Here is a 21186-nt window from a genome sequence, read left to right as displayed (position 1 = left end):
CTTACTTTACCATTCACCTAGTATACATTTTTAATATTTCGCTTTCTCTCTGTCTCTCTCAAACATTCACTATGCATCTTTCACTATTTCTTAGAATAAATTCCTGAGAGTGAAATTACCCCCATCAAAACATGTGAACATTGTGTGCTGATATTTTCTAAAGTCAAAGTTTAGTTTCATGTGCCCACTACCCCTCTACAAACAATCTACTGTAAGATATCAACAAGTAAAATAAAATGAAACAAAAAAAGCAAAATATCAACCAACCAACTAACACATTCAGCTCTAATAAAATATATTGCTATAAACATCTAAAATATTTGACTCACTGGACATTATGAATTTGCAAAACCTCATATGTGGTCATGAAAATGAGAAAACAGTCTTGACTCTAAGAAAATAGGATACTTTGTACGGGAATCTCCATGAGGCACTCCAGATGAAGCACTCAATGTGTATTTAATACTTCTTATGTGGGCATTTGGCCATAAAGGCATAAAAAAAAAAATGTTGGATTTAGAAAAAAACAACCAATCAACAACAACAACAAAAAATGTGTACTGCTTTATGCAGTACAATAGGCTAGAGAAGAGAAGGAAAGGGACAATAATAGATGGACTGGATTGGATCTTTTAGAACCTAGTATGATACAATCATGATCATACTGTACTGGTTCATCAAATTGGCCCTAAATATCTATTTCTTGTTTCCTCACTGTCTTCTGATCAAAGTTTTTTCCTTTTCTCCTGAATAAAAATTCCTACTCTACTAACATAGTATTTTGCATTTTTTATCTTAAATATTAGGCAGTTGAAATTGCATTCCTGTAATTATAATTATAACTAATAGACCTTCCATTTCCCATGTCATAATTAATGTCAGGCTTTATTAGAGCACAATCATGCTACCTTTTCCCTTACGAGGCTTCTTTTATTTTCACAACATTTATGGTGTATAGAATTAAGCAATAAAGAGTTCTAAAGGCCTTTCATAAGAATAGCCTTTGGATTGTAGATGCTGAGATCGTAATTGACTTAGAAAATGCTTTTTACGCAGTGGCTCATGCCTGTAATCCCTGCACTTTGGGAGGCTTAGGCTGGCAGATCACTTGAGGTCAGGCGTTTGAGACCAGCCTAGCTAACATGGTGAATCCCCGTCTCTAATTAAAAACATAGAAAAATCAGCTATGTATGGTGACACATGCCTGTAGTCCCAGCTACTTGGGAGGCTGAGGCAGGAGAACTGCTTGAACCTGGCAGGCGGAGGTTGCAGTGAGCTGAAATCACACCACTGCACTTCAGCCTGGGTGACAGAATGAAACTCCGTCTCAAAATACAAATACAAATACAAAAGAAAATGCTTTCTACATTGTTTTTAAACCACATATAAATCTATGTGCTTCCTAATGTGCTATTTGCTCAACACCAATAAGTGAAAAAAGAAATCAGTGATTCAGTGATAAATACATGAGATTTCCTCAAAGGTTATTAAGTGTACTTTCAGCAGGGATGAAAAAACTAACAACAAGCAAACAAAATATCTACAGATCATACTTCTTGATTGCAATGCATGACATATACAGATGTGTCAACTTAACTGCAGCAATTTCATGGCCAGCAAAATACATTTTGATACCCACAGATTAAGTTTTCATAGGCCCTGGTTATGGGGTTACTATATTTATTTTAAATCCTATCAGAAGGATATAATTTTACCATTTACCTATTCAAGCAAAACACAACTGTATCCTACTGGCAATATTGAAATTAGAACTCAAAGGTGGTATACAACTTTGGTAATTTTAAATATAGTTTAAAGGGGAGAATACAATATAAAATTAACAGCTTTTTAGGTAAGTATTTTATAAGTAATCTCCAAGACATGGCATACTTACAAAAGAGATGCCATACATACCTTCAAAAACCGATGCTGGACTATGTTTTGATGATTATGTATGACTCAGTCTGTGCTTTTGAGGGTCAAAGAGTGACTGGCTCTGAAGTCCGTATTATGTACGAATGTAATTCTTACAGCACAAGATTCTATATTTCGCCCTTATTAGAATCGTAAAATCTCTTTTCCATTAGGTTCACATCTTCTTAAGAAAAGTTATACATTCTCAATACCACACTACATATAACTGTATATACAATATAAATATGAGGAGAAGATATACATGGAGCAATCACAGAATCAAGAAAAGAGTTTCAGGCCAGGCGAGGTGGGTCACACCTGTAATCCCAGCACTTTGGGAGGCCAAGGCGGGCGGATCACGAAGTCAAGAGATTGAGACCAGCCTGACCAACCTGCAGAAACCCCGTCTCTACTGAAAATACAAAATTAGCTGGGCATGGTGGAGCATGCCTGTAATCCCAGCTACTTCAGAGGCTGAGGCAGGAGAATCACTTGAACCCAGGAGGCTGAGGTTGTGGTGAGCCAAGATCACGCCACTGCACTCCAGCCTGGCAATAGAGCGAGACTCTGTCTCAAATAAAAAAAAAAGAGAAGAGTTTCAATGTTGCTCTTTTTGGTATTATACATATAAAAACATTTCTAGGCAGGGCATGGTGGCTCACACCAGTAATCCCAGCACTTTGTGAGGCCAAGGCGGCCGGATCACCTGAGGTCAGGAGTTCGAGACCAGCTTGGCCAACATGGTGAAATCCCGTCTCTACTAAAAATACAAAAATCAGAGGGGCGTGGTGGTGGGTGCCTGTAATCCCAGTTACTTGGAAGGCTGAGGCAGGAGAATCGCTTGGATCCGGGAGACAGAGGTTGCAGTGAGCTGAGAATGAACCTCTCTGCACTCCAGTCTGGGTGACAGAGCGAGACTGCACCTCAAAAAAAAAAAAATTTCTAGAGCACAAAAAGAAACATTTTAAGTGGTATGCTATACGTGTTCTTTGGAATGATTATTTGAGATAATTTATATGATTTCCACGTAAAGTTTCTTGAAATCATGATTAATTTTAAAAACTACAACAAATTAAAATGTGGTTTGGGGAATAAGGATAATATGAATTAACAGTATTTGAAATTTACAGAGAGAAATGTATACTATTTACAATAAAGCCCACTGTATTGCAGGGTTCTTCATTATAGACACCAATGGACAGATACAAAAGATTCTAAACTGAAACCACAAGGGGAATTTCAAGATACTCCCCAAATTACAGTCCCTGGGGCAAAAATTCAAATAAAGACCCTTATATAATCTGCTAAAATTTCTTAAATTATAAATCAGTCAAGCAAAGTGATAAATAAGATGTCTCCTCCTCTTTGCAACTATATACCATAACAACCTCGCAGCTATGTCAAATTTAGTAGTTGAGGAAATCTCTAAAATGATCCGGGAAGAGTATGGTATGAAGAGAGCCAGTACCCAGTCTTCAGATCCTGGCACACCCTAAATTTTGTGTCTCTTCCTATCCTTGAGCTCAATATTGGGCCACACTGTAAGAGTCTCACATATCAAGATTCATCCTCATGCCCTCACAAACAGCTGCCCTTCACCCTTGAATCTAGGGCTATATATAGGAGCAATGTGCTCTGCTTTTCAGAAAACAGGGCCTGGGATGAACTTACTCAGGCCCTGGAAGTAGACTTAAGGCCACTTGGGCAGAGAATTCATAGGTCTTGGGGAGCCCGCATGCTTTCTAGAAGTTGAGGCATGCCTCAAGAGGGCCAATTCCCCTCGTCCTTTGAACTTACTGGCCAGTGTAGAAGGATGACTAGAAGCAGACTTCTAAGTCATAGGGTTCTCTGTTGAAGAGCCTTAAGGACAGTTCATTATCAAGTAGGTAATCTTATATGCAAACTGGTAACTCAAGACCTGGAGATAGTTTTCTTTACTCAGGTAGACTAATGATACAAAAATTGAGCAGAGGGGGCCGGGTGCAGTGGCTCACACTTGTAATCCCAGCACTTTGGGAGGCCGAAGTGGGCGGATCACGAGGTTAGGAGATGGAGACTATCTTGGCTAACGCGGTGAAACCCCGTCTCTACTAAAAATACAAAAAATTAGCCGGGCGCCTTGGCACGTGCCTGTAGTCCCAGCTATTCGGGAGGCTGAGGAAGGAGAATGCCGTGAACCCAGCAGGAGCTTGCAGTGAGCCGAGATAGCACCACAGCACTCCAGCCTGGACAACAGAGCGAGACTCCATCTCAAAAAAAAAAAAAAAGAAAGAAAGAAAGAAAGAAAAAGAAAAAGAAAAACTCAGCAGAGGAAGCAACAGTCGCTTCCTAAAGAATGCCCAAACTTTATATCCAGACAAAAGGAAATGATATGTCCACATCCACAACCATCTATTGACCACAGATACAATAATGTTAACAATATTTTACAGGTACATGGTAACCTTATAAACATTAGCTTGTATTTCATAGATTATTTTTCAAAATACCTGAGATGTGTTAAAAACAGATGTCCTGATTTGGCAGATTATAGAAGGAAAAACTCAGCAGAGTTAAGTAATTCTTCTAAAGTCTCAAGGTTCAAATATTGGTAAAGTTGGTGGTACTATTGTGTTTTTTTTTTTTTTTTTGAGACAGAGTCTCGCTCTGTCGCCCAGGCTGGAGTGCAGTGGCGTGATCTCAGCTCACTGCAAGCTCCGCATCCCGGGTTCAAGCGACTCTCCTGCCTCAGCCTCCTGAGTAGCTGGGACTACAGGCGCCCGCCACCACGCCCAGCTAATTTTTTTGTATTTTTAGTAGAGCCGGGGCTTCACCATGTTAGCGAGGAAGGTCTCAATCTCCTGACCTTGTGATCCGCCCACCTCGGCCTCCCAAAGTGCTGGGATTATAGGCATGAGCCACTGTGTACGGCTTGGAAAAGATTTTAAACCCTCCCTCCTTTCAGGAAACCCCTCTCCCCTACTTGACGTGCAGCTTTGTACTACTTTCTAGCTCACAGAGACAAAGCTAAACTCTACGAATAATCTGTGTTATTCCCCTCTTAATATGTGAGAATTCTTACTTAAGAACACTCAGAATCTTTGCCACCAATAATTTTTTTTTTTTTTTTTGAGATAGAGTCTCAGTATGTCACCCAGTTTGGAGTGCAGTGGTGCAACCTTGGCTCTCTGCCACCTCCATCTCCCGGGTTCAAGCGATTCTCCTGCCTCAGCCTCCAGAGTAGCTGGGACTACAGACACCTGCCACCACGTCTGGCTATTTTTTTGTATTTTTAGTAGAGACGGTGTTTCACTGTGTTAGCCAGGATGATCTCGATCTCCTGACCTCATGATCCGCCGGTCTCAGCCTCCCAAAGTGCTAGGATTACAGGCGTGACATGCCACACCAGGACCTCAGTAATTTTTTAAAAAATGTTATAAGCAATATGTGACCTAGTTCAGAAGAATATTACTTTCTGTAAACAATGTTATTAAGTAGCACTGTAGTAGCAAAATAAGAGGAAAAAAAGTGCAGAATTAAGAAAAAACATTGCAATGTCCCTCTCAAGCTGAGACTGTGCATGATTCTGTGAAGTGTATTTTTCTTTGAACTGGTTTTGTTTCCAGACACTATTTCAACATCACCTCATGTCAAAATGACTTGATAGTCTAAATCTTTACATGTAGATGAAGTTTCAATGAAGGGACAATATCTGAAAGATCTCATTAAAAAATGGTCTGGAGCTACCCAGTCTGATACCAACACTAACCAATGTGCCAGGGGAGGTGAAAAGGTGCCTTGAATGTAATTTGAGTAGAGCAGGGGCCTACCTGAGTCATATGCAAAATCTCTGGGTTCCTGTTTAATCATCAGAGGAGGGGGAAAGCTTTGGCTGGCCGCACTGCCAACCATGGTGTTGTGTTCATACACTGGGTCGTGGTACTCCTGCTTAAAGCCTTGTGGTGGGAAGGGGATGTTTGGCTCAGACATCTGGCGTTGGTACATAGGACGTCCTTCCCTTGGCATTGTCGGCAAAGGAGGAAAGGAGTTACAGGGTTCAGAAAGCTGGCGGCGAAATCTAGGGAATAAGAGAGTGTGTTTCAGATGAAATGGTAACATGGAACATTCTTTAAAATACTGATACAGTTTTTCATTTCTTAGTGAATGAACATGATACCAGCTGACCTGAAGTGTAAATCTTTAACAAGCATTACATTTTTCTTTCCTGGATTAGTAGCTCTATGTTTTTTAATCATATGACTTATATTCCCCTTCTAATCAGTCTCTTGCAGCACTGTTGCAGTATATGAATTAAAGATGTACTTTGAGTAAAGATTGGAGAGCAATGAACAACTTTGAGGATTTTACACACACACACACACACACACACACACACACACACACACCCATTAATGGCTAAAACGACCAGTTCTAAATCAATTGGATCACTGATAATTTCCACACAAAGGGGTCTGAAATGATTATATACAAGAAAAAAAAAGGTGAGGGAGGAATAGAGTCTGATCTCAAACTACATCCTCTGTCTTTTAATTCTATTACCAAACTGATCAAAAAACAAAAAACCAACCAAACAAAAATCTACCTATTGGTTTTCCTTCCATTACTATCTATTGCTGAGGAAGCAAGAGAGGAATGACTCTTCTTAAATCAGCAGGAGTTTCAATTCCTCAACAATGTCCTAGTTAACATTGTCTTTTAGCAATAAACAAAACTGTTTATTATAAGGACTCAAGCCCAAGCTGGTTTTAAAAAGACTACCTCTTTACTGTCAAACAGCAATGCAGACCATATTGGCTTCCAATAGATTCAAATACATTATCAGGGTGATAAAAATAACCGTAAATACACAGCTGATCTCCAAAGGTGAAAATAACATATAGTGTTGTATAGATTTGGGGCAAGTCCCGCTGTTAGGATATGAGGAAGTTCTGAGACCTCGGCAGAAGGCTAGAAATGAGTCCTATGCCTCTTTGTTCTTGGTTATACTTTATAACGATTGGCTAATCACATAATCGTACTGTTCTGTGTTTCTCATCCATAATATCATTGACCCACCACAAAGATGTGGATTAATTAAAGATTTAAAAGTGCTCTAAAAATGCCCCAGGAGTGCTTAAAAATAACCTATAAAACATTTCTATGAGCAAATATAAGCCTATTAACCCCCCTACTAAAAGCATTCCTGAGACTTTAATTTGGAAAGTTAGCATTTAATTTCGGTAATGTTAAATGAAAATAAGGTAAAAGCTAAAGAATGGCAAAGCAATTGCTTTAGCATTTCTAAGAACACTCCATCCTGTGATTTAACTCTAGGCTCACTGGCGGTCATGGAAAGCACTGAAATTCCACCTACACCTGCAGAAAATAAACTTAGAAACTCGGATATTGCAGAGCAGTTAGGCTGACTGGCACTGCATTCATTTCCCTTCTCTTGCTTATTTCATTAGCCAAAAAAAGAAACAGAAATTATCATTAAGAACTGTCAAGGAGTGAATCAGAAAATTGTAACTTGAAGTTAAAATAAGAAACTGGCTTACTTGTGAAGCCTTAAAAGGAAGTTAATAATACTTGTAACTGAAAGCTTTGTAAGGAATCAAGCCATTTGTTTTTACGAGTCGACCTGATTCCAGTTGGAAGTTGCTGGGGAACATGTATATATCAAACTCGCATGCTTCCCAGAAGTTGCAAGGTTTCGGTGCAATTCTTAAGAGCCGCTGACCAATGGTAAAGAGAAAGTGATTCAAGAAGCTTCTGGAAAGGAGTTAACAGATACAGAGAACATGCTGATGAACTCCCGGATAAAGAAAAACAGGGTGTAAGTGGTGGAAACACTGAGAAAGAGAGACAGGGCTCCTGCACAGTGGGTTCAGGAAAAAGTGCCAAAGGGCTGGCCCGAGGAGCAGAGTGAGGCTGAGGAAAGGAAGCAGGGTGCAGGCCAGTTGGCCATAAAGCGTTCCCAGAGTGAAGTGGGGTGCCTGGCTGGAGGGGGTGTTCTGGGGAAAGGATCTGTTCCCAGAGCAAATTTGCCATTTATAACTGAGGGACTGTCATTTGTTGGCCAGAGCCCTCTAAGAAATCCTCCTCAGAAACATACGGCTTTAGAGATTTTCCCGGGACTGGCCAGCTGGTACTGTCCTCAAAACTCAGTCAGGGGTCAGTGGGAAAAGACCCCGAGCTTCCCTCTTGGAGTTCCGGGCCGGCTGTTCTCAGTCTCAAATATTTGACTTCAAGTAGAGAAACTAAAATGGATTTGGCTAAAGCATTTCAAGTTAGGTCACCTAAAACCAGGCACACTGCTTATTCAGCAGTCACCTTCCCTAAGAAATAACCAGTTTGCACAAAAAGTGAATTATACAATCTATAATTCTGGCACTGATCAGAAGAGTGAGATTCAGTTATCGAGAACTCCGAGAAGCCACCAGTAGTGGAGGAAATAAAACTTTGTTTGTTCATACTTTTGTTCCCTTTTAGCTGTGCACAATGTGCGTCTGTTTAATGGCCCACCCTGCAATAAGAATTCTTTCATCTGTATTTACAAAACTGTTTACACAGATGCACATACCATTGCACTCTGACAAAGTCTCAAGTCTACGGGGTGAGAAGAAAAAGATAATAGGAAGCATTTAATAACTACCCCACAAGAGGACCTAGTGATGGATACAAGGGTGGAAAAGATAAGGCTTTGTATCACATTGTAAAGAATGCTTTCATCTTATGCCCTTTATAGCAAAATGAGTTTCTGAATTTGAGATTGAGTCCCATGAAAAAAACCTATAAAAAGCAGACTTGAGTGCTCCCTTATTTTCAGAAAGTTGCCAGTGGCATATCTTCTGCTTTCCTCTGCTGATCTAGAAGATTCCTTTGGCTGAGTTATTTTTACAATGGTGTCTCAGAGCCAGTTTGCACTGACTTATTGTTAAATTTGCAGGCATTTTTTGAGCCAGTTCTTAAACATAGCCACTATTAGGAGTTAAATTATACAACTTCACAGTCAAAAAAATGTTAAAAACAAAAGATAAAAATGCAATACTCATTACTTTCTAATTATTTTACTACATTTCATTACCAGTTATACACCTGAGGTTACTTATGTCTCCCGTATCCGTATGCTAGAAATACTACATTATGCTGTGCTATTGCATCTTTGCAAGTCGGCATTCAGGGTTGTCACAGTGATGGCTCATCGTGGGCCATGAAAGCAATATGTACATCACAGACCCAGCAAAAGCTATTGATGAGGCCTTTTTGTTTTTCTCCCATGCAGGTTAAACATTTACCAGTAAATGGTAAATGTTGCTAAACATTTACCAGCACACCACTGCATACAGCAGCACAAGGCAGAAGTGATAAAGAAGGAGAGCTGCTGTATATGAGCAACCTGGATTTTAAGCTGTATATTAAGGTAGTACATCTCAGAACCTCTACAGGTTTTATTTCATATTTTATTTAAATATGAATTTCTTAATCTCAAGGAGTCACGAATTACCTAACACAGTATTCTCCTTAGATCTATGCTATGTTTCCTGTCTTGCTCCTTTCTAAGTAATACTAATTGAGTCTCTGTCTCTTTAATTGTATATTCTCAGTGTCCAGAGTCATGTGTCTACTGATATTAAATATTCGTCACTTGGAAAGGATGGTAAACAGTTTTAATCAAATAAGTTCTATTCTGCAAAACTATGTACAGCTGAACCATTCAATATAAGGTAAAAAACCTAATTCCATAAGCTACCTACTAAAATTAGTCTCCTAACTTTACAGAAGAAGTACACACATATGCTCATAAAAGTGGGATGATCTGATTTAAAGTTTAAGTGAAGCAATTTAATTCAAGCAAAGCGAAAGGGAAATGCTCAAATGTCAGTAGATAGATTAATTTTCCATTTTAGCAACCAATTTAAATGTTTATAAAAGGAATGTTTATAAATGACTTCTCCACAAATTATAAGTATAGATAGAGTGAGCTCTTTCTAAAAATATTTTCTACAGATGTGCAAAATTAATAGGCTCACCTTAAATCTACTCTAGGTCTTCAGAACTGTTAATAGAAATTTTTTCCAAGAATGCAAAAAACAGTTTCTAGAAAAGTGGTATCTGCAGGTTACCTGTGGTCCATGGGGTAGCTGCTATCTGGTATGGACTGCGATGGAGGGAGGTGAGCTGGGAAGGCCCGGTCCGGTTTCGGTGTATGAGTTGAGTTTGGAGATGCATGATGCAGTGGGGACACTGGCGTGCTGGATGGTGTGGGGGGATTGGAGGGCCTCATTCCCACTTGTGGCTTCTGATCATAGGCACTACCCAGGGGACAAAAGAAAAGAGAACATTTCTTTCTTTGGAGCTATTTTTTAAAAAAGTGTCTAATCCAAAGGAAGAAAAGATATTTTAGACTTAAGTCAAATGGAAACGAAAACTTTGTTGTTGCTGTTGTTTTTTAAATCCAGAACAGATAAACTTCAAAAATCACAACACCCTTAAACAGAAAATAGGATAATTAATGCAAAACCTTGTAACAGAACAAATATTAAATGTGTATTTTTAATGCATATACAAACAACTTAGTATAAGGAAAATTACTGTCCAGAAAAGTAGTGGTATTTTTTCCATTTACTCTTGATATACCTATTTAAGAAAGTTTGATAGATCTTTCCTGAATCATTAAATAGTTCTAACACTATATTTTTCTTTTACATTATATAAGATTTTAAAACAATAACTAACATCAGCTTAATAAGGTAGAGACTATACCTGGCTTGCTTTTATTTGTGGTGGGATTTTAAGAAGGCAATGCTTTTACTTTATTTTCATTTTATTATATTAAATAAATGATGCTTGGCTTTAACTTCCTCACATGGAATAATGAAGATTAATGAGGTAAATTAAAATGTCTGATATATTTAAACTTTCTTGGAGAATAAGTACAAAATAATGTTATTAGGAATAAAATCCTATTACAGTCTAACTCCTAAACACTCACAATTACAAAATAATAAAATGAGTAAGCTTGATTTTATATTACGATTTTAAACTGCTTTCCTATGTGTAAATTTCAGGAATGTGATTTAACTAATGTCATCTATAAAATATTTTACTAAAACTAAATTTCCTTAAATTTTTTTTAAAACAGGACATTTCTAAGTTAGAATGATGTATTTCATTTTGCTGGGCACAGTGGCTCATGCCTGTGATCCCAGCACTTTGGGAGGCTGAGGTGGGAGGATCGCTTAAGCACAGAAGTTTAAGGCCAGCCTGAGCAACATGGTGAAACCCCGTCTCTACTTAAAATACAAAAAATTAGCTGGGCGTGGTGACACATGGCTGTAGGCTCAGATATTCACAAGACTGAGGTGAGAGGATCGCTTGAACCCAGGAGGCAGAGGTTGCAGTGAGGCCAGGTCGCACCACTGCACTCCAGCCTGGCTGACCAAGTGAGACCCTGTCTCAAAAAAAAAAATAAGTAAAATAAAATAAAAAGCAATCATCAGTACACTTTTTTTCCTTTAGAAATAAATATTTCTTTTTGAATTAAATTATGTAATAATTTATTCTATTGCTCCATCAATGCAACGGAATTATATCCATCTGCAAAAATCTTTTACAAGGAGTAAAGGAATACATGCTGCACAAGCCCGCTCTTGCTTTAAAGCAAAGTCAACAATGTTCATATAATGAAGTGCATGTTTGGTTACACGTATGTTCTTTACCAGTATTTCTGAAGAAAAACCCACTTCTTTTGTGAAATGGTTAACCTAACTCATTCTCATGAATGAAGAAAAAAAAGAAACTATTCCCCCATGAAATGCTGTACTCAATAATATTTTCTGTATAGAGATGGAAGTACCAGAATTTATTGCATATACCATATATCACTGTAGAGATTATTCATCCCCCAAAAGAAACTCAAAATATTCAGGCAATTCCTTTATTATTGATTTATGGATGTCAGATATGGCATATAAAACAGTGATGATTTCACAATCACAATTCTGATTAATGCTGAGAGGCAATGACAATTCTATATCTAACTGGCATTGACTAGAAATTCCTTAATATGTTAAATAATTACGTTGTGGATACACAGTACTTGTAAGAAGAAAATGCAAAAACAAAACTGAACTATAAAATAAAACTCAGATCGATCAATACTGTCTTATCTGAACTCAGTATGCTTTAATAGTTAGCTTCTACAAGAGACCTTTTTTATAAAACTTTGCAGTTTCAATTGAGCCTGCTCATCATTTCGGGCTCTGGTGAACCTCTTAGAAAAGCAAACATAAAAGACAAGTTTGCAAGAACAAATGGTAATAAAATATCTGAGCATTGGTCAGCTGCCATAATGGCACAAGTCTATGTTTCTTTTTTATTTTTGAGATGGATTATCTCTCTTGTTGCCCAGGCTAGAGTTCAATGGCACGATCTTTGCTCACCACAACCTCCACCTCCCGGGTTCAAGCGATTCTCCTGCCTCAGCCTCTGGAGTAGCTGGGATTACGCCACCATGCCCGGCTAATTTTGTATTTTTAGTAGAGACGGGGCTTTTCCAGGTTGGTCAGGCTGGTCTCGAACTCCCGACCTCAAGTGATCTGCCCAGCTCTGCCTCCCAAAGTGCTGAGATTACAGGCATGAGCCACCACGTATGGCCTATGTTTCTAGACTCTTACATATCTTGGACATAAACAGTGTATGCAATAAATATCTGAGGAAATATTTAATAGAAGACTCCTTTGGGTCATAATGTATGATGAATCTGAATTGATATAACTTACAAAACAGTACGAATATCTGGAATCATTTGTGTAAGTTTCCAAACTCCTTGTAAGAACTAAGTTTCTACTGTAATTGAGAGTGATAATACTCAGTAGAGACAGCCAACTTTTTCTTTATACAATTACAGGCCAATATGAAAAGTAGCATCATGCAATTTACTTTGAAGGGTTTTTAATGAACATATATGTGATAAAATTTTCTAACAAATGAACAATGTACTTTTACTGCACCACCCTTTATTATCATCATCAGAACAACCAGCTTTTTAATAGATAATAGCCTCTGCTAAGTCTTATGAAATTCCAGTTTTATTGCAAATTGTCCATGAACTCATCTTATAGATCATCTGCAAAACCTGACAGATAACTAATGTACTGCTTAGACCTGCCAAATGTTTCATCTTTTTTTTTTTTTTTCTACAAACTCTATCTAAAGTGTATAATGCATTCATTCTAATGGGAACTTTCAAAAGCTGCTTGTGCCAAGTAAAACTCCTTTTTCAAACCCAAGATGCATCCCTACAGTAGAAAAGCAACTAATGATCTGGATAAAAATTATTGCTTTAAAATGAATCCAAAGTGTGTGTTTGGATGGTAAATGGTTCTTTAGAATTCTGCTAAATGCATTACCTAATTAGCTTGTTACATATTAAAGATATAACTCATAAAATATGACTTGAGATTTCATATTATTCTGGACTTTTTGATTCAATAAGAACCACTATCTTATATACAAACACCTGGTGGCTTTACCTGACATTGTACAGGCACTTTTCTCCATAGCTGAATTTAAAGGGCTGTTCTTGACTGCAGGCAGAGCCGATTTCTGAACACGGACTGTGGGGTTCTTTCTTGATTTTCAGGGGTAGGCCATGAAAAGCCACTAGAAAAAAGAACAAAATACCCACAAAAATTAAATGCTGTTAGGAATTATGGAGATTAATGTGTTCTACTTCTCTTGTTGAAAATCATTCACATCTCATATTATATATGTAAGAAAAATCACATTTGATGAATTTCAGTAGCAGAAGATTTCAGAAAATCTTCGTATACTCCTTTTCTGCCTTTATTGTGTAACAAAATGCATGCTTGAATTTTCTCTCATTACTTGAGTCACTTGTAGTTTGCTTAACTGATATTAACAATGCTAGAAGCTCAGTTTCAAGAAAGTACATTTTGAAAACATATCAGAAAGGTTTACAATGACTAAAGCAGAAAAATTACAACTGATTAGCCAAGAATCAACTAAAGACCAAAATACAATTTTAAGCATTATTGAAAGTAAAATATATCAACTGCATCAATAATAATAGTTTAATGAAATGACAACTAGACTAGGACAAAGAAAATCCAGGCACAGGTCCAGAAGTGACTGATATTACTTTGGGCAAAAAGTCAACATCTTTGAGGCCAGTTCTCATCTATAAAATAGAGATTAAGTATCTGCCTATCTAATTAACAGAACTGTGAAGATGAAATCTGAGAAATATGTAAATGTTGTTTGTCACATGTAATCTACCATGAAACAATTATTCTATATGAAATGATGTTTTCACCTTTTTACTGTGACTTAAAGCATATAAATGCTTACATGCATTTATGTTTAATAACATACAAAACTACATCACAAAATATGAAAACTTAAAAAATATGTATATGGGGAGGGAATCACAGTTTTAAATCCAATAATTAAAAAACATGCTATAGGCTGGGCGCTGTGGCTCACATCGGTAATCCCAACACTTTGGGAGGCTAAGGCAAGTGGATCACCTGAGGTCAGGAGTTCAAGACCAACCTGAGCAACATGGTGAAACCCTGTCTGTACAAAAATACAAAAATTAGCCGGGTATGATGGCAGGTGCTTGTAATCCCAGCTACTTGGGAGGCTGAGACAGGAGAATTGCTTGAACCCAGAAGGGGAGGTTGCAGTGAGCCGAGGTCATACCATTGCATTCCAGCCTGGGCAACAGAGTGAGACTCCATCTCAAAAAAAAAAAAAAAAAAAGCTATATATGTTTTATTCTTCAATATGAAACTGAAGAAATGCCTATTAGAAATCTTATCAGAGTAATTAAATTTTTGGTATAAATGGGAAATTGGTTTAAAAAAGGAAAAAATAGTCATAAGAATAGATTTTGTAATTTACGTATAATATCCGCAGGTATGAATAGTCAAGGGATAAATGTAACAGAGACACATGCTGTGGAGATTTATTCTAACTCTTATACAAACTGAAATTAAAACACCGTATGTTAAGTCCGCATTCCAAAAAGAAAGATATGACAAGAGGAATTTTGTGGTTTATGATGTCATTTGTCATTCAATCTAATTATACCATTACAGAATTATAAACTTGCATTAGCTTGAATGGTATATATAATTTTTAATATAAAAATTTGATATCACAAACTACCAAGCTTCAGGAAAACAAATACTATTTGTTTTATATGCATATAATTTTGATACAAGTGTTCAATGGCAATCAAGAGTCATCTGAAATATTCTAGAAAATAAATTTGCCAAATAGGTAAACTTTACTTAAGTGATCTAAGAGAAACTTAACACACAATAATAAAATAATTACCCTAGGTATACAATTTCAAAGCATTTTTTAATGTTGTGTGTGTGTGTGTGTGCATACATGTTTAGTACGCCTATTCAAAGTAAAAAGAAAAACAAAAGAGAAATTTTGTATATCTCCATCTGTCAAGAATACTCATGTGCATTAACTTTACCAAGTCAGAAAGCTCTAATTCTTCTGACAGAAGAGGCTTAAGGACCTCAAGAATCAATTATGAGGACTTGCTCGAATTCTGATTTGAACAAGCCAACTATAAAAAGACAACTCTACAATAAATAAGACATTTTAGTATAGACTAGTTATTAGAGAATTTAATAAATCATTGTTAATTTTGTTGGATGTGATAATGGCACAGTAGCTGTATTTTAAAAGTTTTAATTTTAGAGGTTCATAAAATATTTACAGATAAAATATCCAGAATTTTCTTTAAAATACTCTAGAAAAAATAATTATTTATGAGGAAAGTGATGAATAAGATTAGAAAAATGTTGATAAATGGTAAAAGCCAATTGAAGGGCAGGAGGGAATTAACATTATTCTCTTCACATTTGTCTATGTGTCCTCAATTTCCTGGGTAAACATTTTTTAAATGTGAAACGAAAACCCACGAAGAATTTAAAGTAGTGTTCTAGGCCCAGTACGGTGGGTCACACCTGTAATCCCAGCTCTTTGGGAGGTCAATGTGGGGAGATCACTTGAGTCCAAGAGTTTGAGACCAGCCTTGTCAACATGGTGAAACTCCATCTCCACTAAAAATACAAAAATTAGCCAGGCATGGTGGTGTCCACCTATAATTACAGCTACTCAGGAGGCTGGGGCACGAGAATCACTTGAACCCGTGAGGCAGAGGTTGCCAAGATCGTGCCACTGTACTCCAGCCTAGGTGACAGAGTGAGACTCTGTCTCAAATAAATAAATAAGCAAACAAACAAATAAAGTAGTACTCTATACGAAAATTGTCTCCCAGTGTATATCTGCGTGTTGTGTGTGTGTACATGACATCTTAGAATAACAAATACTAAATGACACACCTTTGTAATACATTAACCATGCATTTCTTTCTTTTTTTTTTTAACAAATGGTTTTCTATTATTTATTACATCTTTGAACATATTTAGCAAAACGTGTATTCCCAAGTTTTGTTTTGCTTTTTAACTTTAATTTTAGGTTCAGGGATACATGTGCAGGTTTATTATATAGGTAAGCTCGTGTCATGGGAGTTTGTTGTACAGATTATTTTATCACCCAGATACTAAGCCTAGGACCCAGTAGTTATTTTTTTCTGATCCTCTTCGTCTTCCCACCCTCCATCCTCAAGTAGCCCCCAGCGTCTGTTCTTCCCCTTTGTGTCCATGTGTTCTCATCATCTAGCTCCTACTTATAAGTGAGAACACGCATACATCCAAGTTTTAGCACTTCAGATTAAGTATTGGGTTTTACATTTTCATAGGAAAAAGCAGTAGCAACATATAAGGAATTCAAGTAACAAATCATATTCTACCTGAGAGATTAGATCAAATTTATATGACTAAAAATTGATGACCTCTATAGCTAATAAATATGCATGCAGTATGATGTAAAGTTTATCATATTTATCAAAATGTCAGCCATATTGGAGACTATAATGTTTAATATTACTATATTTTAAGTCTTGAGTACCATCAAGTAGGAAAATATTTATAAACAGGACACAAAAAGCACTAACCATAAAAGAAAAAATATCAGCAAATTAGGCTTCATTGAAATCAAAAACACTTTTTCAAAAGACACTATTAAAAAAAAAAGGAAAGTAAGTCACAAGCTATAAGATGTTTTAAGTAGAAAGATCTGACAAAGAACTCATATTTAAGAAAATAAGAATTGCAACATATCAGTAAGATAAGACAAATTCCCCATTTAAAAAATTGGCAGAAAGTCTTGAAACAGGCAGGCAGTTCACAAAAGAGGATATCCAGACAGCAAAACAAATGGGAATAACAATAAAATATATGCAAAGGTATTTAAAATCTCTATTCTTCAGAAAACTGCAAAATAATTCACATGAGATTATCACTATATAATTGTATCAGATAGATATAGATATCACCAGAATGACTAACCTGCAAAAGATAGACATTACGAAGTTTTGGTGAAGACAAGCAGCAATGGGAACTTTTACACAAGCTGCTGAGAGTATGGATTAGTATAACAAGCACTTTGGAAAACTTTCTGGCAATATCTACTAGGTCAACAGAAATCTACTCTATGATCCAATAATACACCCTTAGGTATATATCCAAGAAAAAGGAGTGCATATGTTCACCAAAAGACATGTTTGAGAATGTTCAAAGAAGCTTTAATCATGACAGCAAAAACTGGAAAAACTCAAATATTCACCAATGGGCAAATGGATAAATAAATCATGGCATAAGCATACAGTGGAATGAATACTATACAGGAATAAAAAGGGACAAATTACATGCAAAAACACAGATGATCTCACAGGTGCGAAGTTATGGAAATACATCTTGCTAGAAACATTTTATATCTTGCTCTGGGTGGTGGTTATGTGGATATATACACATGTAAAATTCATCAAAATATACACTTCAGATTTTTGCATTATAATGAATGTATATCCATATAAAGTTTAAAAAACTCTGAGGGACATTAATCAAAGCTACACTAATTAAGTTATTTGAACATGTCTGACTTTTTGACGCAGCTGAGACATCTGAAAATGCGCTTCAACTTCACAGGAGAGATTATTCCAGATGGGTAGGGAATGGAGGGTGGGGAGGAATGGCATGTTTTTGGCACCATCATGAATGGCTGCTAGCATAACAACAGCCTTCTATCAAAATATCCCTTAGTACGGACCTAGAAGCAAAAGGCATGATCCATGCTAGTGGAAATGCTATTTGGTGCTCTACTACTTTCAGATTGGCCCAGTGAGTTTCCTGAAGTGACCTCAGAAGAAGGGGCGTGTCTTAATCTGTTTAGGCTGCTGTAACAAAAATACCATAGACTGTATGATTTATAAACAACAGGTATTTATTGCTGACAGCTCCGGAAGCTGGGAAATCCAGCATCAAGTCACCAGCAGATTCAGCGTTTGGTGAAAGCTCACTTCCTGGTTCACAGATAGTCATCTTCTCGTTGCAACTTCACATAGCAGAAATCACAAGTGAGCTCCCTGGGATCTCTTTAGTAAGGGAATAGGGGCACTAATCCCATTGGCTCCATCTTCGTGACCTAATCACTTCCTGAAGTCCTCACCTCCAAATACCATCACACTGGGGAGTCAGTTTCAATATCTGAATTTGCTGGGGCGGGGGCAGTGAGAGAGGGACACAAACATTCAGTCTACTACTGCAGGGCGTAAGGATTCTCAAAGGGTTATCAGAGGTGAGCTGATCCCTGAACACAGGATCCCCAAATCTGGCACATCATCAAATTATCTAGGGAGTTGCTGGAGAAACACAGATTCTCAAACCCCATTGGTTATTGGTTGGATTGTGTCCCCTCAGAATTTACATGTTGAAATTTCAACACCAGGCCGGGCTTGGTGGCTCAAGCCTGTAATCCCAGCACTTTGGGAGGCCGAGACGGGCGGATCACGAGGTCAGGAGATCGAGACCATCCTGGCTAACACGGTGAAACCCCATCTCTATTAAGAAATACAAAAAACTAGCTGGGCGAGGTGGCGGGCGCCTGTAGTCCCAGCTACTCGGGAGGCTGAGGCAGGAGAATGGCGTGAACCTGGGAGGCGGAGCTTGCAGTGAGCTGAGATCCGGCCACTGCACTCCAGCCTGGGCAACAGAGCGAGATTCCGTCTCAAAAAAAAAAAGAAATTTCAACACCAGAATCTCTTATTTGGAAGATTAAATTAACATAAGGTCATTAAGGTGAGCACTAATCCAATGTGACTAGTATCTTTATAAAAGGGAGAATCTGGTTAAAGAGACATGCACACAGGGAGACTGCTACATGAAAACGAGGGCACAGGTAAGAGTGAGGCCTCTACAAGCCAAGGAATGCCAGAGGTTCCCAGGAAACTACCAGAAGCTAGGAACAGGCAGGGAACAGATTCTCTCTCACAGCCCTCCGAGTCCTGCTGACAGCCTTCATCTTGGATTCCCAGCCTCCAGAACTTTGAAACAACAAATTTCACAAAGCAACCCAGTTTGTGATACTTTGTTACAGCAGCCCGGGAAAACTAATACACCACTCCCAGAAATTCCATTCATTAGAACTGGGTTGTATCAGGATTCTGAATCTTATAAAACTTTCTAGGTGATTGCTCATAATTGGGCAAATTTGAATCCACTGTGTTCTGATGTATGCTGCATTCAAATAGGTCCAGTAGTTGAAAAGAGGTTTTTTTTTTTTTTTTAAATCCAGTAACATCTTCCTTTTCCTTAGATGCCAGCACTCAAGGATTCTTACAAGTTCTCCCACTCCAGCAGTTTTGGGATACCCAGCTCTCTCCATAACAGGTTCAACCTATGTGGGCCGCAGTCACTATGGGCCCTTGAAACTGATTTTTTTTTTTTTTTCTAATCATAAGCCAAATAAGTAATCCAATGAATCTGAGTTGGCAAGAATTTTTTTTTGTTTTGAATTGCTGCATGTGAGGAAAAAAGAGAAAGCCAACCTAAAAATCTTCAACTTACAGCACAAAAGCCGTAGGCTACATTATTTTCCTCATTTTAACTTTCCTGCTTCCTGGAGATTCTGTGTCACAAAAATGAATTCTCTTATTTATTCTTAAATAAGAGTAGTGTAGAGACTCCCATCAGAGAGGGCTGAGTTGAAAACGTGTTGGATATTTCATCACAGGGCTGAGAATCTGAGTCTGCTAACAGGCGGTTTTCCAGTTCATTGGCACAGGCACAAGCAAAAGCAGCACATTCATTTTGTGCAATTTGCTTTACCTTCCCACATGGAGTTGGTGCATGTAAAAGGCTGTTAAGTACTAAATTATTCCTTATCAAATCACCATCATCTGGAGTCATGATCAACACTAATTAAATTACTTTCGTTGAACACGGCTCCAGCCTGCTGCCGAGGCTGCTAGGTACTTTTCATTTCTCTTGCAGTACCATCCTTGCTGGGTCTGGAACAGAGTTACAGGCATCTGCATTGTTTGTAGTTTTAATTAAAGTGAATCTTTCCTTCTTCAAGTGCACCAAATCAAGTGAGTTAACTCCTTCATTTCATTTGCAAAGTGGTGGTTCAAAATGATATTATATATTTTATCCCTGACTTCAGACAGGTCAGATAATTTATCTAGAAAATCTGCAGTCTTCCTCTGGCATTCTTCAAACACATTTTCCATGGAAACTTTTATGATCCACAACTCCTCCGGACAATCAAATTTTTGGGAGGAAAGGCAGAAAGAACGCTCAAGAGATGTGTCTTGCATTTTTTCTTTGATGGAAGCTTGACCTTTAAAACCACATCTTAAGGCTGACTAATGATCACTTGAGTTCTTCTAATGGTTAAATTTAAGAGCTCCAAAATACCAAGACTTTAAAAAATGCACTTCCAAAATAAACTTAACCACTTCTTAATTCGGAAGTTTACTTGGGGTTATGGGATTCCTCATGAAGTTTTTGCTTAATTAGTAACTGCTTTCATTTTAGAACTATGAACTATGACACATCATTGCTTTCAATTTTTTCTACCTATATTTTAGAAAGAGGGCAGAATCTTGTCATTATTATTTTACCAGAGCATAGAAATGCCCTTAGCTTTCTAAGAGCAACAATGCTGGTATACAACTACATCTTTGGCTGAGGGTAGATACATAATGTAAAATCACATTTGAACACTTGAAATATAAGTGAAGAATATGTATTTATTTACTTATTTTATTTATTTATTCATTCATTCATTTATTTTGAGATGGAGTCTCGCTCTGTCTCCCAGGCTGGAGTGCAGTGG

General features: G+C 37.5%; 1 protein-coding gene across 5 annotated transcripts in view; it reads right to left on the bottom strand.

Annotated features, from left to right (window-relative positions):
* Nucleotides 1–21186, bottom strand: part of ETV1 (ets variant 1) — a 122379-nt gene that overhangs the window by 34781 nt on the left and 66412 nt on the right. For 4 of the 5 annotated variants that reach the window (XM_011983957.1, XM_011983956.1, XM_011983958.1 and 1 more), the window contains 3 exons: nt 13431–13560; nt 10020–10208; nt 5724–5971 (listed from right to left, as the gene is read on the bottom strand). In XM_011983957.1, the coding sequence (XP_011839347.1) occupies nt 5724–5971; nt 10020–10208; nt 13431–13560 (567 nt within the window). The remainder of the gene's footprint in view (nt 1–5723; nt 5972–10019; nt 10209–13430; nt 13561–21186) is intronic. The other variant, XM_011983960.1, reaches the window with a different exon arrangement.

The sequence above is a fragment of the Mandrillus leucophaeus genome, unplaced genomic scaffold, assembly GCF_000951045.1.
Source record: "Mandrillus leucophaeus isolate KB7577 unplaced genomic scaffold, Mleu.le_1.0 Scaffold258, whole genome shotgun sequence".
Lineage (NCBI taxonomy): Eukaryota > Metazoa > Chordata > Mammalia > Primates > Cercopithecidae > Mandrillus > Mandrillus leucophaeus.
Note: the sequence above shows the minus strand (reverse complement) of the source record. Positions and strands in the feature narration are given on the sequence as shown.